At 38.9% G+C, this 25,557-nt stretch overlaps 1 protein-coding gene across 1 annotated transcript; it reads left to right on the forward strand.

The window, feature by feature from the left end:
- The first annotated feature begins 11,456 nt into the window (after window positions 1-11,456).
- comp (cartilage oligomeric matrix protein) lies at window positions 11,457-25,513 on the forward strand. The gene is made up of 19 exons (XM_052111340.1): window positions 11,457-11,567; window positions 14,415-14,488; window positions 14,633-14,684; window positions 14,773-14,921; window positions 16,312-16,449; window positions 16,541-16,615; window positions 17,152-17,304; window positions 17,383-17,487; window positions 17,582-17,689; window positions 17,806-17,965; window positions 18,135-18,253; window positions 18,558-18,610; window positions 18,691-18,884; window positions 19,151-19,329; window positions 19,427-19,475; window positions 19,561-19,757; window positions 19,846-20,018; window positions 20,732-20,871; window positions 22,034-25,513. Exons 1-19 carry the CDS (start codon window positions 11,492-11,494, stop codon window positions 22,090-22,092), a joined length of 2,253 nt encoding a protein of 750 aa, XP_051967300.1. The 5' UTR covers window positions 11,457-11,491; the 3' UTR covers window positions 22,093-25,513.
- The last annotated feature ends 44 nt before the right edge of the window (window positions 25,514-25,557 follow it).

Below are 25,557 nucleotides of genomic sequence, written 5' to 3' on the forward strand. Positions count from 1 at the left end.
CCAACCTTAAGTTGGGACATTTGCATAACAAGAGGTGTTAGACAAGCGGGAACACTCTATTGTGCAGGCATATAAGGGGTTAACCTTCAGACATCACTTCTTATTGCAACTAGCAATGTGGGTAGTTTAAAAAATGCCACCCAAGCAGTATTAACACTGCTATTGTGCTTAGCAGCCCAGAGAGAGGTGTTCACCCGGCGGGGAAACAGCCTTCTATGCGGCTTAAGAGTGAAGCCTTAGCAGACATTTCCAGGTTTATCTAACTGCTATAGGAAGTATACAAAAGGATTTTTATCACAAGAGCGGTAAAAGCTGTAATTGTGCTGAATAACCCAGAGAGTGATGTTCTACCGATAGGGCAACAATCTTCTGTGTGGTTTACGAGTGAATCTTTAACAGATATTTAATTTGCAACTAACCTCTATGGAGAGTTTCAAAATTTATGTCATAATAAAATAGTTTCAACTTGACTCATTCGTAATGGGAGCTCAATCCCCCTTCACGGAAAGCACACGAAAACACACAGAGGAAACATCTAAATGATTAAATCTAGCAAACATATTTGGGGAAGCCCAACCTGCCACCTTGCAGATGTCCAATCAGGACAGGCCTTTAACCCACTCCCAAGATGAAGCCATGCTCCTTGAAGAGTGGGCTTTAACCCCCACAGGTCATTCCAAGCTTTGTGATTCGTAAGATAATTTAATAACATCTATGGCCCAGTGAGAGAGCCTCTGTTTAGAAACTGCGCTGCCTTTGGCCTCCAAAACATGCAACGAGCTGATTCGACAGCTTGAACTGGAGTGTACGCTCAATGTAAATGTGAATGAGAGAGTGTGCTGTTTCCAGTTGCTTGAATGGAGAGCCATATGGTACTTTCAGCACCAAGGACAGGTCCCAAACAAGAAGGCCTAAGACGTCTCGCATCACGTAAACATTTTGTTACAACATTGTGCTTGTTCACAAAAATGCCCACGACAGGGACATGATTCACCGCAATAGCTGTAACATACACTTTCAGCATTGATAGGGATAAATCTGCCTTCAAGTGCTCTTGTAGGACGTGAAGCATCACTTTTATCGAGCAGTCTGCTGGGTTTTCGTTCCGTGATGAACATCTGTCTGAAAAGATTTGCCACTTTAGTGCATAAAGGTGCTTTAAAGAGGTTTGTGGCTTGTGCGGTGGTGTCAAGTACTGTGTGTGACATTCCATTTACTTTCCACGTGATCAGGTCAATGGCCAAACGTGTAGTTTCCACAGATCTGGCTGTGGATGCCAGATTGTGCCCTGCGCCTGAGAGAGTAAATCTCTCCTTAGTGGGATTTCACAAGGTGGAGCTTCCAGTAGTTCAACCAGCTATGGAAAACAGGGATGGATGGACCATTTCGGTGTAACTAACAGCACTGTTTCCCGATCAAGCCTGATTTTGCACAGCACATGGTGTATCAGGTGGATCGCCTGGGAGGCGAACAGATCCACTTCCGCTCTCCCCAAAATCTTCCAAATTCTCAAGACCACCTGAGGATGGAATTTCCATTCTATGAGGCGAATGCTCTGTCACGAAAGCAGATCAGACCCGTAATACATTCGGCCAGGCATGTGAATCACCCGGACCGATTTAAGGAGTTTCTGGGTGTTTTCACTCTTTGATCCTCTTTAAAAGAACCAAATTCAGACACCTTTAAGTTGACCAAGAAATTAACCAAATGAAAAAAGGACCCAGTTCTCTTTGCATTCACACTTTTTGTGACCTTGAAAGTGGGCTCAGATCTCTTTTGGTCCACTTGACCCATTATGGGGTCTCAGTCCATTTTGTCTTCACACTATTGTTTTTGTAGAACCTAGACCACTTTTTAACAGACAAAATTGATGATGATGATTATTATTATTATGGCTATATTAAATGTAAGAGTTCAGTTATCTCTACATATAAACTTAATTAATGAGTTTATTAAACATGTTTTATACCCTTAAAATTGATAGTTAGCAACAGTACAGGTGTCTTTGTTCAATACAAATTATTTGATTGAGTTTCTGCATCAAAAAGAACTGTATTACTATAAATTAAGAGAGAAAAGCAGTGCATTAAACTGAATTCATTATATTTTATAAAAATAATACTGTATTTAGAGAAAACATTTAATAAATTATATAATGGATTATAGTAGATTAGTCGTACAGCCAACTAAAAAATGTGATTGATCGTTGTTTTATCAATTGACAGCATCGGACAACATCCATTCATTGAAAGCAATAGTAAAATATTCATCTTCGCTATTCCAATGCACCCTCAAGTCTTCATTTGCACAGAACACTGAAGAAAGATTTTTGTGTTTGTTTTGTGAGGAGTTTTTGTCAGTGAAAGTTTTCATCAGCAACTTACTCTGTCATCTCCAAAGAAACAGAATAAGCAGCTCGCCGCGCCCCTTGTCTGCACGCCATCAATACTGGTGTATGGTAACCTGTCAGGGCCAAACATTGTTTGAATTGCGTGAAAGGGAATATCAAGTTACATTGTTCACAATGCACATTATTAGTGAACTGAAATGCAGACTGCAAGTGAATCATACTTGGACCACCTCTCAAGATGGTCTCAGTTCATTTAGCTTTAAAGGGGTCTGAGATTGTTGAGATTGTTCACACATAGGCCAAAAATCCCCTGAACTGCTCTCAGACCCCTGAAACGGACCAAGTGTGAAAACACCCTCTGACACCAGAGCAGAAGACGGCACATCCGATTTAGTACTGGACATGACTGAACTCCCCCTTTGTGGTTTAAATATGCCACTGCTGATGTGTTGTTTGTCCGGCCCAGCATGTGATGATACTGGAGTTCTGGATGAAAGGCTTTCAGAGACAGAAATACTGCCAATAACTATAGGCAGTGTTGGTGCCATTTCAACTTCACACCCACCCAGGTACAAAAAGCTGGATGCCCATTGCACAGGGCTCCCCAGCCTGTGTTGGATGCTTCTGTGGTGACCACCTTGCATCTGTTCACTTGGCTGAGCATGATGCCTGTTTGATAAAACGTGGTCTCTTCCACTGTGACGTTACAGCTAAACAGCGGTGCATCACCAGTAGATGTAATTTGCATATGCCCTGCATTCTGATGAGGGCAAGTACTGCATCGGCACATTTTGTGAATGTGCGAAGAGCCAAGGACAACCCATATGGTAGGACCTTAAACTGGTATGAGATCCCCTCAAAGGCAAATCTCAAACATGGCCTGTGTCGTGAGTAAATTTGAACGTGACAGTGGGAGTCTTTCCGGTCCAGTGACATAAACCAGTCAAAATCACGGATGTGCGTGAGAATCTGTTTCTGCGTGTTCATTCTGAAAGGAAACCTTACTAGGGTCCGATTCAGATGATCTCAAGTCTTTTTTTCTCTATTTTTTTATTGATTCAAATAATTGACAAAGAAAAAACAAATATACATTGAATCAACCTCCCCCTCCCCCTCCCCAATCACCAACCCCACCCTGACCCCAACGAACATCCCCGTGGTCACACATTAGTACACATACACACACAAAAAAGTAATAATATGAAAAAAAAAGATTATAATAATCATACATATCTGAAACTACACCTCTCTCTCCACCGAGAGAGTACCCACAAAATTCCAAATAACTGCCCCATTTCCCATTAAATGAATCCCAGATCCCCAGCCTTCTATATGACACCTCCTCGAAAGCAGCCACTCTCGCCATCTCTGCGCACCACTCCCAAAATGAGGGTGCTCCAGCTGACATCCATCCCCTTAGAACAGTCTGTCTGCCTGTCAGCACACTGGTCAGAACCAGTGTGTTTATCCTCTATTTTGATGACTGCCCCATCACCTAAAATATAGAGTTTGGGGCAAAATGAAACCCAAGTGCCCAACATGTCACACACAAAACTCTGACCCTTCAACCAAAATTCTTGGACCTCAACAAAGATGGGTTGTGTCTCCATCTTGTGTCTCTTCTGATTGGCATTGCCAGCAGGTGAGTGTGTCTTTAAGACCAAGCCTATACAATCTAGAGGGAGTCCAATAGAATCAATGTAAATTCTTGAAAGGCGCACCCTTGCATTTTTATATACAGACTTGAGTTTTTTTTTAGAATCCTAGCCCACACTCTCTCCTCCAATACCAAGTTTAAATCTTTCTCCCATAATCTCTTGATAGAAGTTAAAGCTGCATCCTTCAGAATATGAATTAGCAGGGAGTAAAACACTGATACCTCATGACCTTTTCCAAAATCAGTAATCACCATTCCCAGTGACTTATTAATACATCATTTTGGGTTCATCCATATGCTCCAGGCAACATTTAAATAAATGTCCGAATTAAACACTCTGGACAGTGTTACCGAGTGCAATTGCAAGATAACAGGGTGTAACTTAACTTCTCCAATTAGTTTGATAGAAAGGCTTTGCAATGGCGATATAGGGGCAAGAACCTAAGCCCCGCCCTCCACCCTGTCACATTCCTCCCTCGTTTTTTCAGGCCGGAACTCCTCCCCCCACCCCCCTATCCCTGGGGGGTAGTGTGCTTTCCGCCCCATCTGCCGGCAGGTCATCCCCGTCTACCTGGATCAGGGAGGGGACAAGTGGAGAGAAACAAAATAAATGGGGCACTTGTACACCGTAACGGCAATAGTACCAAATAAAACACTAATATTAAAAAGAGAGGGAAAAGGCCAATGGGGAGCAACAATGGTAGAGAGAGGAGAGAGAGAGAGAAGAAAAATAAATTTACTCACCGGTTCTTCGATATGCCGTAGCTCGGTCCTCGGCCACTCCTCCACCCTCTCGTGGACGACAGCCGCTCCTCCCCGAGCGGATCGGAAGCAGTCCTTGGTGGATGGAAGGGGTCTCCCCCACCCCTGGAAGTGGTCCTCCTGCTCCAGGCATTCGACTAGGAGTTCCTCCCCACTCCTGTTTCAGCGGCTGGTAGGGGTCTCCTCTGCCGTTGGCAGCGGCCCTGACCACTCCAGGCGGTCGGTTAGGAGCCCCTACTCCCCTCGCGGTCAGCGGCCATCCCTCCACTCTCAGGCAGCCATGCTCCTTCGTCCCCCAGCGGATGGCCGTGGCTGCTCCGTTGGGGTTGGTGGTAGTGGCGAGAACTCTACTATGGCACATCCCTCCTTCTTCCTGGGTTTCGGCACCAGTGTAACATAGTTAAATGGAAAGGAGGAGGCGAGAAAAATATTTGAAAGAAAAACTGAACCAAAAGGAAACACACACAGGTGTCTGACAGCTGTCCGTAACTCTCTCTCTGTCGCACTGCCGTCTTCGGTCTTCTTCTTCCCTAATTAGGGGCCGGGTGTGCAGAATCATGACCCGGCCCCGCCCTCCGTCCTGCCACAGAAGGACTTTGCTATGCTATCAAATTGCTTGCAATAAGAGAGGGGGACATCTACAGGGAGAGACTGTAGCAGGTAGTTGAATTTTGGAACTTTTCATCAGAAGAACAAGATGTGGAATTGTAGAGATCAAGATAGAATTCTTTAACAGCAACCAAAAGCTTCCCTGCTTTGTCCCCCGACTCAAAATATGACTGTCTTGCCCTGAAAAGCCAAAACTACACCTTCCGCAACAAAATAGTTTTATATCTGTATCTGTATATCTGTAGACGACATTCGGCACTTCAGCTGTGCCTCCCTACCAACTCCACGAGTTCTCATGGTTTGGATTTTTTGGTGAATGAGGCATACTGTATGATCCGACCCCAAAGAATCTCCTTAAGTGCCTCCAAAGCCATGCCCACAGAGGAAACTGAGGACCAGTTGGCCACCATAAAAAAACATTGATTTCAGCCTTTAACATTTGTTGGAATTCAGGATTTTGCTAAAGGGATACATTAAAGCAACAATTATATGATTTATTTTTCTCCGTATGTGGCAACATCTCTAAACTCACCAGGGTGTGATCTGAGACTAATATGTTTCCAATTGAGCAATCAACAACAGATGAAATGAGGGAAATAAATATATAAACATCTATTCTAGAATAAATCTTATGGACTGATAAAAAGAATGTATAGTCCCTACCAGATGTGTTTAGAAGTCTCCAAATATCTATAAGATCAAGATTTTTACACATCCTGAGAAGCGTCAATGTTGCTCTAGGCGGCTTACACAATTTTGCTTCACTATGATCAAGGATTGAGTCCATCAATAGATTAAAGGCTCCTCCCAATATTATATCATGAGGGGTGCCAGCGGCTTGCAACATCCCTTCAAAATCTATAAAAAAGCCCTGATTATCAGCGTTAGGTGCGTAAATATTAGCAAAATCAACATTTGTCCCTGAATTTCTGCTAAAACTATAATGACTCTTCCTAATTTATCTTTAATCTGTTTGATACATTTGAATTGTAGATGCTTACTTACCAATGTAATGACTTCCCTGCACTTACTAGAGCCAGCACTAAAGAAAACATGTCCACCCCATATCTTCCCAAATCTTTCAGCTTCCTGCAAGGAAAGATGCATTTCTTGAAGAAACACTTTATCATATTTCTTATGTTTAAGAAAAAAAATAACCTTCCTTTTTTTATGGGGTGCCCCAACCTATTCAGGTTCCATGTGGAGAGAGACAATACACTCATATTAACATTTTACATTTTGACATATTCGAAAAAATAGATTGTGTGTAATTTTTTTTTTTATAAAGACCACATTCCACATTAGTGCAACAATCAAACCCTGAACATCCTAATAATAAAACTAGAAAAGTGTGCAGAGCTCGCTGTTCACACGTCCGACCCTCGCATGGTGCCACGTGACTTCCAAAATTTCATTTTTTTCCATTTAGACCCTATTTCTGTCAAGGGGAATTTAGATAAATGGAAAAAATGTAATGGTGTTTGTTCTAAAAGGTTAAAATCACTTTAAGATTTGAAAATGTTAAATAATAAGAGTAAATGCTCTGAATGAAATAAATGTTACAATTTAAAGTAACACCACAGACAACTTCCATTATGCCCAGTTGTTTAGCAATTGCCTTTACGGGCCCCCTGTGTTTGCAAATGAAATCTAATCTCTCCTGACAATTGTTGCGGCGGGGAGAAGAATTGTGAAACGAGCCTGTAAGGGGGTTAAGATGTGCAAGGAGGAGGCGAGAACCGGCTTAACAATATAAATAATATTTAATTAAATAATAATTCACACACAAACACATACAGAGCAGCTGCCTATAATTATCTCTCTCTGTCCCACTGCAGTCTCCAGTCGGCCTTTATCCCTCTTTGAGGATTGATTAGCCTGATTAGGGGCCGTGTGTAGCATCACGACCTGGCCCCGCACTCCGCCCTGTCACATTCCTCCTTCGTTCTCTCAGGCTTCTTCTGGGCTGGGGCAAACAGTGGCTGGAGCTCTGGCTTCCTCTTAGCTGTGCTAACACCATCAGGAGCATTTCCTCTGGCCTGGGGGGTTCTTCCCGCCTTTGCGAGGGCCTCGTAACAACATCTTGCATAAAGTGCGTTTCCAGTGGATGTAGCACGAGTCAGTAGTATTTATATACCCTCTGATCAAGTGCTTCTTGTTTTAAAAATGATGTCATAAAAGTCTTTATGACGATACAGTAACAGTTTGAACATTGAATAAAATATGTATTATTTTATTTTCAGACATGTTATGTGATAACCTCATGTTTTTGACAGTAAAAACCATGGATCTTTTTTTAAAGTATTAGATTACCATGACAGTATCATGAAATATAAATATAATAATAATTTAGTACCATGGTATTACCCTATTAACGGCAAAGTGCTTTTTTATTTGGGCTCTAATGTTTTTATTGTCTCATCACTCTTTTCACTTTCTCTCATCTCTGCTCCCTCACTTCATCCTGTCATCTCTGCTGCTTCCACTCTGACCTCGTCATCCTCTTTACACATAACTGACACTTCTTATATTACTTTCTCTTAATTTCTTTTAATATTCATATAATGTTATTTTATTGTATTCTGTCATTAATATCTGTAAATATATTACAGGATATATTATATTATAGGACAGCAAATATGGCAGAACCATGCTACAATGATGGTGTCAAAATAATATTTTGAATGGTTGTAATGGTAGATTACATGTTCAAAAAAATGGTAGGCCTGCATGGTATTTTTCTGAAAGTGATTAGTCTAATGGCCTACAAGTTTAAACAAAAGCCAAACTGGCTTTGGGTGAACAAGACAGCTCCTTCAGTTTACGTCAATATTCTATAAAAGACTTTAATTAATAAAGCTGTCTAAACTGCAAGTGTGCGATGTCGGAAATGCGGTAGCAATCGAGTATTATTATTTTGATGAATTTACAACACAATACATGGAGAGGACTTTTTATCTGACCTGTTACTCGTCTGAGGAAACGGCACTCCGGTGGTTCGGGGCGAATTCAAACCAACATATTTATTGCTTCCTTGAAGAGCACTACAGGCAGGAGGGGACGCCACTTGAAAGCTTGTTCAAAGTGAGAAAATGTATCTTTTCCTTAGGGGCTCTTTTTCGAGACTGTAAGTGAAGGGTACATTCATACAGTAATGCCATGTTTCCTTCAGAGTACCCACCACTTCAAGGGCTCTGCGTCTCTGAGGGAGTAGGGCATAGGGAGGATCACTCGCGATTGAAATCTGCCCCCGATTTCATGTAGCGCGCGCTTTTGAAGCCACCTCGGCTAAATCCTCTTTAATATGCCCGCGATTTACAAAGAAATCTCATACTAACACATTATTACCTTTATTGTGAGATTATTACTAGATTTATATTTAATTGTATTTAAATATAAAAATGTCTCCCCTTTTTCTAGACAACCAAAAAGGCACCTATAGATTTGTAAAGAAAGGCTGCTCCTCTTCTGTGCACTTCACAGGGTATAAATACCATTAATTCACCCAAAAATGCAAATAAATTGTTGCTTAAAAGGTGTGACACAAAAACTATGTCAATAAATATATTTTTAGCCTACATGTTTTAAAAAAGGCTGGTTACAAAAAGAATGTTTATGTGTCAGTCCGATAAGATAAGCACAGTTTATGTGTCATATAAAGAGATTGGGTTTGGTTTAAATGATGGGCTATCATGTTAGAATTAGGCTTAATTACGCGAAGAAGAAAAAAATAACAGATAATGAGATTTATAAAAGATTTTCATGACCTGTGCAAATAATTTTTTCTTAATTGTTTTGTTTTAGATTTTTTTTTTTTTTTTAAATAGGGCTGAATAATTATTCAAATATATAATCAATATTACAATTATAGCTGCCACACTTAATTGCCACTAAAGTGTCAGTTATTGCAGTGTATAGGTATACTCATGTTGCATAATTTGTTTTAATTTAATTTCCGTATTAAAGGAAGGTTCCGGGTACAGTACAAGTTAAGCTCAATCGACCGCATTTGTGGCATAATGTTGATTACCAAAAAAATTAATTTAGACTCGTTACTCCTTTTCTTTAAAAAAGCAAAAATCAAGGTTGCAGTGAGGCACTTACAATAGAAGTGAATGGGGCCAATATAAGTGAATTTGGAAAATTTCTGGAGGGTTTGAACACAGAAAGGTGAAGCTTATAATTTTATAAAAGCACTTGCATTAATTCTTCTGTTTGTTTTTTCAGCAGTTCAGCATGGTAAACTATCACAGTCATGTCCGTTTGCTTGCTTTTGGAGTAAAATGTTTTCAAAACAGATTTGTCTTTTATACAAGGGCCAATAAGAAGTTGACCATTTAGTCAAATTGTCTTAATTTACTGCAATAAGAGGAGTTCCAGTGTCCGGTGTCCACGAAATGTGTCGTACCAACACATTCTCACCCCGACTCGTCAAATGACTGGTTACATTTATAGCACTCTCTTTAGAGCTTGTAAACACAGGGATCTGTTGCTTGCACATTTTGAGTGTTTGGGCCTCAGAGTCAATTAAGTGATGATTGTGTTGATGCCCCCACCATAAGGTTTCCTAGGAATGAAACTCGACTTGGTGACCATGTCAGCCTTGGGTCAATGCTGTAATGACAGTAACCTTGGCTCCTTAAAAAGAGAGAATTAGACACTGTACGCTGGCCGCATTACTGATTACTCACTACAAAGGGTTCAAGAGATGTGCTCTCTTTCCATCAGTCAAAAATCCCAATCAGATGAGTGGCGTTCTCCGCCTTATGCTTGTGGTGACACACACATTGGGGCAGATGGGACTATCTGACAATATAATTGCCGTGATTCTAAAGGGCTTCAGATTTTCTCACTCCTGGGCAGAGCATCCCATAAAGTTGGATACCCTTGTATATTATAATTTTTAGGTAGAATGGAATAATTCATAGCCAGTTTCAGCACAAGCCTGGGAAACATATTTTCAGCACATTGAGACAATTTTTCCTGTAAACTGAATGACTCAAAAATCAACCTGTGTCAGCCAATAGAATGCTGAAAACAGCAACCGCAAAGCTGAAGCTTCTGCGTTTGTTTTTCCAGAAGAGCTCATAGTGAGAAAGGGAGTTTAGCAGAATGGCACAAGGCAGAGACCTCAAGGTACACCACATGTAGCCCAGGGATCGGCAAGCTGGAATTTAACCACGTCTCTTGATGCAATTACCAGCAAACAAGATGTTCTATTGAACACATCAAATCACCTTGGTTATGTAAGAACCAGTGCTACAGAAAATATACAGCAAAATTATCAGTTTCTCTGTATTTACTATTTATAGGTATTTGTTTGAATAAAAATAAACATTTTGTTTTATTCTATAAACTATTTCTCCCAAATTCCAAATAATAATTTTGTCATTTAGAGCATTTATTTGCAGAAAATGACAACTGGTCAAAATAACAAAAAAAGATGCAGTGTTTTCAGACTTCAAATAATGCAAAGAAAACGAGTTCATTTTCATTTTAAAACAACACAATACTAACGTTTTAACTTAGGAAGAGTTCAGAAATCAATATTTGGTGAAATAACCCTGATTTTCAATCACATATTTCATGCGTCTTGACATACTCTCTACCAGTCTGTCAGATTGCTGTTGGGCGACTTCATGCCACTCCTGATGCAAAAATTCAAGCAGCTCGGCTTTGTTTAATGGCTTGTGGCCATCCATCTTCCTTCTGATCACATTACAGAGGTTTTCAATGGGGTTCAGGTCTGGATATTGGGCTGGCCATGACAGGGTCTTGATCAGGTGGTCCTCCATGCACACTTTATATAAAAAAAAAAACCCTTTAACAATAATGACATTATAATTAATGATTAAGTTGCATGCACTCTCTTGTATTCATTGTGCAAGGAAAGTATTTTAATTCCATGAACTCAGTACCTTGTACAGGGACTGAAATCCAAGATTTTTTTTTTCACTTTACACAAGACACTTGGAATGGAATGAAAGGTGTGATCTGTCAGCAGCCAGACTACTGATGACGTAAGAGACGCTGTATAAAAGCAGAGGAGACTGGAGGCACACAGACACACACATAGAGTCCTTCTTCCCTCACTGCGGACACAGCTACTGAACATGCTGTGCACTGTCTTGTTCAGCTTCAGCTTCTATCTGCACAGCACTCTGGTTTCTTCTCAAGGAATATCCAGAGGTGAGTCGACTCGTGCATATTTGAGTGAAGAGTTATAGAAAGATGAACACATTAATGAACTTCCATGGCTTTTCCAGTCATTCATAATTACTGATTATTTGTATTTATTTTATACTCCATAAAAAGATTTACAAGGTATTACAAGGAGCAATCTCAAGCCAATTAAATATTTTAGAACTGAGCATAACTAGAAGATTTTAAATTCGCTAAGTTAAAACTCTTTTTTTTTTTTTATGACTTTTGTATGATTTTATGAATTTCCATGACTTTCCAGGCCTAAAATTACCACTTATTTTCCTTGATTTTGGGAACCCTGTATATTTGAATTGTTGAGACATATGTTTCAGAATTTCTTTTTCCCAGCATCAAGATTTTGACTTAAAATAGATATGAATGTACAGAGGAAACATGTTTTTGGTAAAGTAACTGATCACTATTTCTTTTCAGTTTTTCACCAGTTGTCATCACTTTTCTGCCTTTACTAGTTCATTTTAAAAGGTCCTGCAGTGTGACAAATTAACATTTCAAGGAACAAATACTCCATATGGTCTCTCAAATTGGGATCATAAAAGGTGCATGCATAATAATAAGAAAGAATTTGCAAAATACTGTTTAAAATATTTTAGATGGAGTATGGCATGTCACACTAGGACATTTCAGCTTTGACATTTAAAGCTTTGTATGTCACCTATCCATATACTACCATTAATGTTTTTAACAAGAATGCAGTCATTTTTTTATTCAGATTAACAAATTGATTTGCATTTCTATTATTCAGATTTATAGAATACAAGTTACTGTATAAAGTATTTGAAAAGTTGACACAAAAAGATAACCAGCCTTCATTGAAACTTATTAACAGCATTATGGTCAACTACAGCATATGGAAACCGTTGATGCAGCTAATGGAAATAGCACACTTCCCTTTTACCATTTATTTTCCTGAACTGCACCCTGGGGAGGGTGATTTCCGACAGAAAATAAGAAAAACTACTTAATAAATTACACCAGCAACAGTTGACCCAGGTGTTGTCGTAACAGCACCCATGAGATTAATCAAAATGAAGCATTTAAGATGACATGTTTTGTTCATGCTTAAACACTGAAAACAGAATTTAGCATTAGGCAAGGCAAGGCAGGGCAAGTTTATTTATATAGCACATTTCATACACAATGGTAATTCAAAGTGCTTTACATAGAAGAGATTAAAATAAGAATAAAAAAAACTAAAAACTAATTGAAACAGTTTAGAATATAAAATAAAATAAAATACAGTACAAACAGTCGGACACACAGTGGCACAGTGCTCATTCAGTAAATGCACAGCTAAACAGATGTGTTTTGAGTCTGGATTTGAATGTGACTACTGTAGGAGCACATCTGATCTCTCCTGGAAGCTGGCTCCAGCTGCGGCTGGCATAATAGCTAAAAGCAAACTCTCCTTGCTTAGAGTGAACCCTTGGTATTTGTAGCTGATGTGATCCTAATGATCTGAGTGATCTGTTGGGTTTATATTCAGTGAGCATATCTGCAATATATTGAGGTCCTAGCCCATTGAGTGATTTATATACCAGTAATAATACTTTAAAATCAATCCTAATTGTAACTGGGAGCCAGTGTAAAGACCTGAGGACTGGTGTGATATGTTCATATTTTCTGGTTCTGCTCAGAATCTTGGCAGCAGCGTTCTGTATGAGCTGCAACTGTCTTATGGTCTTTTTATCAGCCAAAGCAATTTGGCTGATAAATGTTCTAGCAGCATGCGTTTCCAGCAGGAGATATAGATGAAGTGTCTGCTGAATTACTGTAACAGGGATCTAACTGTGGACTGTCAGATGCTGAAAATCCTCCAGTGTCCAGAGTACCTGCAGGAAAAGTCATTTTATTTTGAACTGGGCTTTAAACACATTAATCATGAAACGGTCCTGTTGATTTTACTGATGTAGTTTACAACTGTTGACATTCTTAAAGGGATAGTTCACCAAAACTGAAAATCTTGTCTTCATTTACATTTACTAATGACGTTACCAACCTGTATGGTTTTATTTCTTCCCCGGAACACAAAAAGAGAGGATATTCTGTAGGGTGTGTCCAACAAATGTCACATGTTAACCTGTTAATAGAATACCTGTTTGTTAATGTTTTATGTGTGTTCCCCACCCCGATAAAGGCTTTGTTACCATCATTTTGTATTTTATTTTTAGCATACATTTTTTAAGCTATATCCCTATTTTTAAAAAGTCATTTTAATACTATACTTCATGTGGTGCTGTGGAATTTTTGCTGCTTATAAATATCTGTCTGTTTCTCCAAAAAAACTATAGATTAAATTAATGTGACATTAGACCGCAAGCAGTCATGCTTCTGGGTTCTTTTGAGTTGCAGATTTCAATGGTGGATATTTGCTTTAACAAGTAACTGCAGTGATTTTAAAATGATTTCAATTTAAAGCCATCTGACATTGGAGTTTGTGCGGATCCTTCCTGAAAAGTTCAATTCTCCCTAAAACAGCTGCGGGGTAGGTTCAGTCACAAACTATGTAAAATCTTGAGTTTAGCCTGATCCACTGATCCTGATGGAAATGTGAAGAATACAAAATCTCCAATAATATTTTGGAAATGGGGGTTTCAACCAAAACAAACAGCACTTTTGAGTGAAGCACCCAATAATAGCAGTTTTTTTTTCTTTGGTGCCAAAAGAACCCAGAAATGTCAGAGGTGTGTTTGTAAAAAGTAGCTTAATTCATATTATGGCTACAGAAGACTTGGATTATGTATTATTACAAGTCACATGGAGTAATTTTATGGTGCTTTTTTCATCCTCCTGATTTCACATTCTTTACTACAGATGGAGAAATTATCAAACAGATTAAAGGCACAAACATGGAGCTCGCTGAGATTAAGGAACTGCTGAAACAACAGGTAAATTATAAAGCCAATTACAAAAATAAGGATTGCTTTCAAACAGCTTTCCCGAAACTCAGGAAATCATCAGCTTAAATAACATGTGCTAGCAGTAACAAAATGCTACATTCACACTGATATTAACTCCTCTTTGTTTTATAGATACAGGAAATTGTCTTCCTGAAGAATACAGTTATGGAGTGTGAAGCCTGTGGTGAGGAATCCTAAGCTTATCATTGTATCAGATTCATAAAGGTGAGGGATCTATTCGAAATTATTTCTGTTGCCATGTTCTGTTGCAGGCATGATGTCAGCTGATCCGCAGCCCTCATGTGTGCCCAACCCCTGCCACCCTGGTGTTGAATGCACTACAACACCTGGTGGCATCACGTGTGGCCCATGCCCTGAGGGCATGACAGGAAATGGAACTCACTGCACAGATATTGATGAGGTAAGTCAAAGCATGGCGGACTGCCTCACCAACATTTAGCTGCTTAGCAAGTTTTAGTGGTAGTCTTGGATTGTCTCTAAATTATTTTTGTAAAGTACAGGGTTTGCACCATTCAAATTTAATTGTGAATGCCTTTCATTTCCATTTCAATTCCTGAATTTGAGTTAGCAAATGCAGACTTACAAAATCGCAATTCATTATAAAATGCACTGTAATTAAGAATTTGAATAAAAATGAAAATTCTCATTTTTAAGTTTTTAATAATATTTTTAATGTTTCAGCATAAATAATTAAATCATGCAATCATGCATACAATATATACATATCCAGAACTTTAGATGATAGTTCTCAATGAAACCTTTTTCTTTTGAATGAACATTTAAGGACCACGGTGGAAGTAGTCTTCATTTCCAAGAATGCTTTGAATTAGCACAAATTCTTGTCTGTGTCTAGAAGGTAATCCCCCGACAGCCAAAGTCTCTAGAGTCTCATCTGCTTTTTCCAACCTAAGATTTAGGGTAAGATTTAGTGGTTGGGTTAAGGTTATTGTTGGGGGAGGTGTAGGTGTAGGGTTTCTAAACACAATAATAAACACAATAAACAGTGTGTGAACTTTGCACACAAACAAAGCAAGTTTTTAGCAAGTCAGTCCACTGTCGGCCATCTTTGGAACACTCTCAGGAGGCTATTTCCAGTCATGACAGTGCAGCTCCTATCTACTTGACTGGGTTTAATTTAAATTATAAATTGTGCTTCTTTACCTCAGATTATGCTAAAAAACTAAATTTTCCTGGCTAGTATAGCTAATGCGCATGCACGCTGTCGAGTTGATATCCAGGCCATGTCTGTACCTGTGATAATTGTCTCTTTTACTTGTAAAGCGGGACTTCCTTTCTACGTCCGTTGACCGTTTGGCGCTAAGAGCTTCTTGGTTGGGCATTCCAATTTCTTCCATTCATTTTAATAGAAGTGGCCCTTCTCTGCTAAATAGTCTCTGACATGACTCTCCTGAGACTTTGAGCAACTAGGGGGTTACCTTCTAAACACTCTACTGGAGCTAGATGTGAAGTAGAATGACAAGATGGAATCCTTAAACAGAACACATCAAAAGTTATTGTAATTAATTGTATTTCTTGTGTTACTTGTGAAATACCTCTGTTGGTTGACTTTTCTTTTAATTTCTTCAGATTGCAATTCAGTAAATTCCTCTTCCTGTCATGCCAATTCAACATAATATGGGTGTGGTCAATTCAGTTCAAATTACAACTCATGAAATGGAGCTAATTTTCAGTTATGAATTTTGTCTGACCCAGATAAAGAACAGACATTTGATTTCTACTCTACAGCAAACTGCAGTTTTTGTTTCCTTCTGTTGCTTTGTTGCATACAGTGTGCTGTAATGCCGTGTCACATGGGGGTGAGATGCATTAATGCATCACCTGGTTTCCGCTGTGGCCCCTGTCCTGCTGGATACATGGGTCCCCAGGTGCAGGGGGTCGGACTTGCCTATGCATCTGCCAACAAACAGGTATTTTTTTTTATATGAGAATCTTTCTGTTATTTATTGCAGACAGATAATGGATACATTTTTTAAATGAAATGGAACCTCTTACATGCAGGTTTGCACAGACATCAATGAGTGTGAGAACTCAAATGGGGGCTGTGTAGAGAACTCCAACTGCATCAACACACCGGTGAGTGATGCATTATGGTGTGTCAGTTGCAATACCACAGCCCTGTCTCATGCAAATATGGTCTAAACCTGTGGTTCTTCATTGGTGGGTCACAACCAAAAAATTGTTTGCAGGTCTGTTCTGTCTATCAGAGTAAGGAAAAAAAACAATGCAAAATGCAACAAAAAAATAAATAATAAATAAATGCAACTTACCATATAATCTGGCAGAGTTAGGGTAACTTTTGAAAGGGATGAGAAAACGCTTCCCATATCTTTGATGTTCACGTCCAAGTATGTGTGTCCATTCAAACACTTTGGTGTAAATTTCTGTCACTTGGTAGAAACTAGCCAAATGAAAACATGGGCAGGTTGTGTTACAAACCCAACGCAATTACACAAAGAAATAAATAAGACCAGACTAAATATGAATTACAGGTTTCATTTCACAACTTCATGTCCAATGTAAATTCTGTGTCCTAACTCCTGAAGCAAACAGTTGAGAACCACTGGTCCAAAATATTCGGGAAATATTTACATGCATGCATGTATTGGCAGGGCTCTTTTCGATGTGGCCGCTGCAAGTCTGGCTTTGTTGGGGATCAGGTGAAAGGCTGTAAACCTGAGCGGTCGTGTGGAAATGGGCAGCCCAATCCATGCCACGCCAGTGCTGAATGCATCGTTCACCGTGATGGACAAATAGAATGTGCGGTAAGTCTTCAAAACACCTTTCTGCACACCGCTACAGTACATGAGCATGACTGGTCGCACTGATCTGATTGGTTTTAGTGTGGAGTTGGTTGGGCTGGGAATGGATACTTATGTGGACCAGATACTGATATTGATGGCTTCCCTGATGAAAAACTGGAATGCGTAGAGAGAAACTGCGCAAAGGTAAAAAAAATTAAAAAATTAAATAATAGAAATGCATTGCATGCAACATCAAATTCAAACAATGATGAGGTCTCAATGACAATGGTTTTGTTAGGACAATTGCCTCACTGTTCCAAACTCTGGCCAAGAGGATGCAGACAAAGATAACATTGGTGATGCATGTGATGATGATGCAGATGGAGATGGGATCCTAAACACAGAGGTTAGAGGTTACAGCACTACATGCTGTGTAATATCACCAGACACCATATTATTATAATTCACCATTTACCTCTTCACTTGACTTTCATAATGACTTTCATATCTCTTCACTGATAGGACAACTGTGTGCTCGTCCCCAATGTGAACCAGAAGAATACTGACCAGGATGATTATGGTGACGCTTGTGATAACTGCCGTCTGGTCAAAAACAATGACCAGAAGGACACGGATGGTGATGGTCAGGGTGACGAATGTGATGATGACATTGATGGGGATGGTAAGACTTGAGACGTACAGTAGCTCAATTGGTAGAACATGGCGCTAGCAATGATTAGGTCATAAAATTTACTCTCAAAAAACACACAAACTGAGAAAATGTATACTTTGAATGCACTGTAAGTCGCTGTAGATAAGTATGCAAATGGAAATTGTATTTTGCTTCACAGGAATAAAAAACGATAAGGATAACTGCAAAAAGGTACCAAACCGTGACCAGAAAGATCGAGATGGTGATAAAGTTGGTGACGCTTGTGACAGCTGTCCCTACATCCGCAACCCTGATCAGGTTTGATTAACACACACTCTCTGAATCTGAATGAAAGCAGGAGTTGAATGAACGCTTGGTATGTTGAGGTGGGTAGAACTGAACTCAGGATAAGACCAAGCAGATTTCCCAATTCGATTAACTTGAGTATGTTTCAGTAATAATATCCATTTAGCTTGGAATGGATGAATGAATTTACCACAATAAAATATTAACTAATTTGTGTAAACATTGTTACAAGTTATCCAGTAATTATTCAAGACAATTAAACTGTCAGTAATAAAGTAAGAACAAAGAATCACCCTAATTCTCAGATTTTCCACAGCTGGATGTGGACAATGACTTGATTGGCGACCCTTGTGACACCAACAAAGACAGGTACCATAAACCTTCCATTGTTGATTCCCTTTGGTCACATCCCTCATCAGCATGTTCAATCACATGTTGTCTGTCCTTAGTGATGGAGATGGACATCAGGATTCTCGAGACAACTGTCCAGCAGTTATTAACAGCTCCCAGCTTGACACTGACAAGGATGGCATTGGAGATGAATGTGATGATGATGATGACAATGATGGCATTCCTGATCTCCTTCCACCTGGACCAGATAACTGCCGTCTGATCCCAAACCCACTACAGGAGGACTTTGATGGTCAGGATTTTAAGCTTTGGAGACCTCACTTTACATCAAACTGTTGACACTTATGCCAATTCTTTGAGCAATTACCATTTACCATTTAAATCAGCAAGGCTTCATTGGTGAACCAGCTCCACTAGAAAGCTTGACCAGCACTAACCAACATAAACCGGCCTGGATCAGCATGTCAATTCATGCTGGTCTAAGCTGGTCTTTTCAGCAAGGTCACAACCCACTATGGATCTTCTGACATTTTATTGATCTTGACTATTCATTTGCAGGTGATGGCATTGGCAATGTTTGCGAGAATGATTTTGACAATGACACAGTTAGCGACATCATTGACGTTTGCCCTGAGAATGCTGAGGTCACTCTCACTGACTTCAGAACCTACCAGACTGTGGTTCTAGATCCAGAGGGGGATGCGCAGATCGATCCAAACTGGGTGGTGCTCAATCAGGTTTGTCTGAATTTTAGGAATTGAGATGGTGTGTTTGGTTTCACTTTATATTCTCACTGCGTAAACTTTACTAAGCACTGTACATTCTTTTCAATAGGGAAGAGAGATTGTTCAGACCATGAACAGTGACCCTGGACTGGCTGTAGGTAAGGTGACTATGACAAAGATAATCATTCATATTAAAGGTGTTGTCCAACATCCAATCTCAATCCTTTTTGGCAACTCTCACAGGCTACACTGCATTCAACGGTGTGGATTTTGAAGGCACATTTCATGTGAATACTGAGACGGATGATGACTACGCAGGCTTCATCTTTGGCTATCAGGACAGCTCCAGCTTCTATGTGGTGATGTGGAAGCAGGTGGAGCAGATCTACTGGCAAGCCAATCCTTTCCGAGCTGTAGCTGAACCAGGCATCCAGCTTAAGGTGTGATCCGGATTCTTTTATTTTCAAGCGACAGCTTCTTTTATTGCTCAGAGCAAATATGGTATCAGTTTCTTTATTTTGTTTGTAGGCAGTGAAATCAGACAGTGGTCCTGGAGAGAACCTGCGCAACTCACTCTGGCACACAGGTGACTCATCCAACCAGGTGAAACTCTTGTGGAAAGATGCCAGAAATGTTGGATGGAAAGACAAGACCTCTTACCGTTGGTTCTTACAGCACAGACCCCAGGAAGGCTATATCAGGTAAAATGGGCCATTCAACTACTTGAATACAGTTGCTAGTGTTGTATATTAAGTAAGTATTTCTACAAAACCATTCTTTTTACCATTCTTTCTGAAATATGTTCTGGCACTTCAATAATTGTAACCTACCTGTATTATTTATTCCATGGCTAAAAAGAGGTAAAGTTAGCTTATAGTACATGAGGGTGTCTGTCAACTGTTCATTTGTTATATTTTTTTAACTATCTTTTGACATTTTTATATTATCACCAGCTTCTGTGGTTTTATTAAACTGGACTGAAAGCTTTTAGAGTGAGACAAACCAACTACTACTACAAAGCATCACACAAATCTTTAGCTCCATTGCTAAAACTAATGCTGTTGATTTCCTACCAAAGATTATGTCACTTCCTGGAGAATAATGTCATCTTGGCTTTTGAAGTAAAAACTTTTATGGAAGACTAACAGAATGTCATATTAACTGAATGTGAATTTAAACAATATTCCCAAGAATACATGCCTTGTTTGAAAGGTTTCGATTAGAAAAAAGGCTGAAATATTTCTTGAACCAGTTTTTAATTTTTAGAAGGAATTGCATAACAGTCCACTCATCCACAACAGTTCACCCCATTGGAATATGAATTGGGATATTTTGACAAATACTGTATATTAGAACACTAACTAATATGATTTCATCTTATGCGTGTTGAGTTAGTGCTTTGTCTTGCATGCAGGGTCCGGTTCTTTGAAGGCCCCCAAATGGTGGCAGACACAGGAATTATCATTGACACAACCATGAGAGGAGGTAGACTGGGAGTTTTCTGCTTCTCTCAGGAGAACATCATCTGGGCCAACCTGCGCTACCGTTGCAATGGTCAGTTGTTTTGATAAAATACCATTTTAATCCAATAAGCCCATTAGAACGATATATGGTATAATTGGATACCAGTTTCAGGGTGAACTAGGCGGTCGCTTAGGGTGCCACTTGTTGGGGTGGGGGTCATCCCCCTGTGATCAGGAAATAGGGATCTTGCTTAGGGCACAATAATTGTCTGAAACAGCTCTGAGCAGTCTAGTAGTCAAGTCACTAGATCTCGAGTCAGAGTTGATTCTCAAGTCCTAACTGCTCAAGTCTGAGTCCAAGTCCATGTCATCAATATTGAGTCCATGTCGAGTCCCCATTACCTACGTACAAGTCCGAATTACGAGTCCTTTTTATGTCGTAAAATATGGAAATACAACAATCCTGTTGTCATATCAAGTTTATTAACACACGTCATACACACAAATTTAGCCTTTCATAGTGTATTGTACAGAAGGAAACCATACACATAATACCATCAAACAATACCAACCATCACTGAATGAATCAGTGAATGAATCTGAAAAATCTTTTTGGTGAACTGATTCAACAAACGAAGAATCTTCCCTAGTATCTTAAACTATTACACATGGGATGAATCAAAAGCCCTACTACTATCTGTTAGGCTCTTCTAAAATGTGTAGTTGTTTGCAAATCAAGGTGATGAATACACTGTTAGTCAGGCTCTTGAGTTTGACTAACAGTGTATTGACACTTTGGAGTCAATTCTCAATTCCCTATGATTCGGCATCTATTCTTTTTGGGATAGACTCCCAGCCCTATTTGTCACACAGACTACAGCATTTGCCTGCCTTTCATCTGTCTTTTTCAGCTCTCAGGTTCTCCCATTGACAAAAAGTATTTTGACAACCAAAATTCATAAAAAATGCGGGACAAAACGTGTCCATTATTAGTTTCATAAAGGACGCAACATACATTTTTTATTTTTTTTTAAAAACAGGACGATCCTGTTTTAAAATGCACATGTGGCAACTCTAGGGGATAGCTTACCTTTTTGGGTGCACTTGAGAGAGATGCCGGTTTAAATTGGAGGTTGTTTCCTGCTTCTCTACTATCACTCTTTCACAAATTTAGCATTTTGTTGAATATTTCTTCACATCTGAGGTAAAATCACTGCTCATTGAGTCACCATTTATGAATTTCTTCTCTGCAGATACCATCCCTGAAGACTTTGAGACATTCAGCAGAACCCAGCAGATACAACTTTTTTAAACCCAAACTCAACATTTTTGCAGTGACAGAACATCACCTGATTTATTTTTTAGGCAGGATAAATGGAAATCTGTACGTCTGAGTGTGTGTTATGATTTGCATGTTTCTGTCATGTGTGTCATTGTGATTTTCTCTTTTTTCATACATTTTTATAGCAGGCAATTTTCTTGATTCTCTTTTTCTGAAAGTCTTACCCAAAATGACAAATAGACAGAAAAACACATACACTGGAATTAAATATATATATGTATTTTAAAAACACGTACAGAAATACAGGTTACAAAATATAAATGACATAACAAGAAGGCTCTGATATATGCAGTTGAGACATCATGCACATCCATATTTAGCATATTTTTCTTAGAAAGGAAAAGGACCAACAAGACAACAGAGACGAAATCAGTTCCTTCTATAATCAGTTACCACAAATAGGAGACACAGAAAGAGATGACCACACCAGCACAGTGACTAAAGAACTGGGGCATCTGGATAGAACCAACCCAATGAAAGCTCTAGTCTAGACGACCACAAATTATATGTCTCACTATACCGTTAATTCCAATAATGAATGAGCATTGATTCTGCTCACAAGATGAAAGATCACAAAGGTTTTATGTGCATTCTGTAATGACTAATACTCTCTTGAGGATTTTATTTAGTCTTTTAATACTTATTTAACCTGCCTTAAGTGAAATGACAGTTGACAAAATAACAAATATTTCCTTTTTACAGAGAGTAATCAATGACGATGGCACTTAGTTTATGCTTATGCGTCAAGGGGAAGGGTTGTTATATTGGTCAGCTATATCCTATGGGTCACTATCATTATGTTTATCAAGAAATACAAACCATCTAGACAACTACGTCTTTATTAGTCTTAATGGTGAGGACATTAGCAGTCTATTAAGGCTTAAAGGGAAGTTAATGTTAAAGGGGGTTTGCTTTCGCACAACAAAATCACAAATGGCAATTCCAACGTATATGTAAGTGCTGTTAGCTAAAACCAGTCCAGAAAAACGTCCCAATCAAACAGTTTGGCTGCATGCTGCATGTGTTAGCAAGATGCTAAGCATCGAGAACAGATTGTTTGACCAATAAACACATGCTGTCTGTCCACATCTCCAAATTTTGTACATGTTAAAGCAACAAACAGACGGAGCCCTTTTTTAAGTTTGCATTGGGAAGTCACATGTACGCTTCCGAAACAGTTTTCCCTCTGAATAATCAGTGCAATACAGAGAACAGTTCACAAAGAATACCTTCACAACAAACTGGGGGAGAGAAAAGTACAGGGTTGAACAGTCTGCATTCTCAGAAGGTTAAACAGTCCCAAGTTTCATGAGCAAAGCCATGAGGAGCAACAGCTAGAGGATTTTTGAAGAATTGCACAAACATCAGTATGAAAGCTGCCATATTTCTGACAGGGTTTCAAATTAATCTCAAGGTGCAGGGGCCAAGCTAATAAACAGGGCAAGGAAATGACCCAACTGAAAAAATCACTGAAACATAACCTCATAAAAGAAAGAAAATAAATAGTGCTTTGGACAAGCAAGCAGGTAATTTGGTGTTTTACACATCATAACACGGAGCCCCATAAATACATTCTGTTTCTAACATGACCGGAGACGCGATTATCAGTGATAAACCAGTAAAATGACACTAGTATTAACTACTTCATGCATTTTCTCAGGGGGTCTATATTATTTTATATGCAGTGAATGTATCTGTACTGGAATCAGCCAAGCTAATAAAGACCTCATACCAAAAAAGCTAGCAAAGACCTCGTTCTAAAGATATTTTCTCGTTTTGACATGCAGTCATCATATTCCTGTGATAAGCTTTATGTACACTATTTTCAGGATAGGTGTTTAAGAAACATGGTGTTCATGGTAATTATGTGAAAACAACAAGAAATATACCAAACAGCACAGTTTGAAGAATAAATTGCAGTATTGCAGTTTGGTTTATGTCTAAACTAGTACATCCATAATCTGACTAATGCCTTAAGTATCAGTCTAAGTACAAAAATCAATTAAACAGAAATATTCCAGATTGTTGGTTGATTGATGCCTTTAGTTTGCATAGGAATCACAAATTGAATTAGCAGAGTTTTGCTAGTTATTTTTTGCAGATATTCTTTTGAAGTATCCAGATGAACTTCTATGACCAAAATGAATCAACCTAATCAAAATGACTGAAATTTGAACAAGAAACATCTCATTAATTGCTGAAAAGGGCTAAAGTTCTACTGGCCATCGCCAGTGGCATAAACATTGAATGTAATATTTTTACTAAGTGGGATCCAAGAGTCTGCGAGCAATAGCAAAAATAGTTCTATTGAGCATTTTTATTTAATTAAATACAAACTTTATCATAATAAATTATAGTTAGAATAACAATTTTGTGTTAAAAGTTCACATAAATAGTTTTTCAGATTTTTTGTCATTATGAACGTCTCCTTTTTCTTTTAATGACCGCATGCGCTCCAGCTGGTATTGACTCCACAAGTTGGAAAACCCAGGATGATGAGCATGATTTCAGAACGTTTCAAACAGCATGACCTTTGTACAATAAAGTTAAAATAGTCACAAGTTGCTTACATTTCATTAAGAATTTAAAAGTAGTGCAAAATCTTAAAGACCCAATAAATACATTACTGTGGCTTTTAGACCATGTCTAGCAGATGGCATTACAGTTTTTGTCTTCCGGGAAAACAAAACAAAAACACTGATGACACTTGCACTACAGTTACACTTTTATCTATTAAAATACAGCAAAACGAGACAATTCTTTTTTTTTTTTTAATCCTAAAAATCCCAGATTTTCCATGTGGTCTCAGACTTTTGGACCCCACTGTATAGAGAGGTCATAGCTTTGTACTTAAGTTTGCCAAGTAAAGAGGGATTCCTTAATACCTTTCTGATTGCACACAAGAAAAAAAGTCACATGATCGAGGTGCAACAGAGCTCGCTCGAACAACAGTACACATGAGAATGACAAACACAAAAGTCTGTGAACAGCAGTGAATAAGGAGCATTACTCTCCCCTAGCCTTGAGTTATGTTTGGCAGTACAAGTACAGACTATACAGCATTCAATACTGAAAGATATGGCATCGTTTAAACAAAAACACCACAGCCAAACCAGAACCAGACACGAGAGGAAAACACTGGGACATTTAGAAAAAACATTGTCATATTGACAGTTAAAAACAGCATTTTGTTCATATAAGGCAAAATCAGGTCCTCTCACAGTGAAGAATTCAGTAGTTTTCTGCAGCAGCTCTTAGGTCATGTTTACGGACCACCTTTGAAGCGTACATTACAGCAATAGCAGCAATAAAATCTTCAATTAGAATCAAAAATATATATTAAACATACAGGATGTCCAAATCACTAATCCACATAAACGCTGAAATATGGGTTACATTTTGAGACTGCTGACTTTCGGCAAGGAAATTAATAAA

Source organism: Xyrauchen texanus, chromosome 39 (genome assembly GCF_025860055.1).
Source record: "Xyrauchen texanus isolate HMW12.3.18 chromosome 39, RBS_HiC_50CHRs, whole genome shotgun sequence".
NCBI lineage: Eukaryota > Metazoa > Chordata > Actinopteri > Cypriniformes > Catostomidae > Xyrauchen > Xyrauchen texanus.

What these genes read in the sequence shown, in the direction of transcription:
- comp (XM_052111340.1), top strand. Translation starts at nt 11,492, where the DNA reads ATGCTGTGCACTGTCTTGTTCAGCTTCAGCTTCTATCTGCACAGCACT. An exon ending in ATGGACAAATAGAATGTGCG is followed by an intron (nt 17,305 to 17,382) that starts GTAAGTCTTCAA and finishes GATTGGTTTTAG; the next exon opens with TGTGGAGTTGGTTGGGCTGG. An exon ending in TGTGACACCAACAAAGACAG is followed by an intron (nt 18,611 to 18,690) that starts GTACCATAAACC and finishes GTCTGTCCTTAG; the next exon opens with TGATGGAGATGGACATCAGG.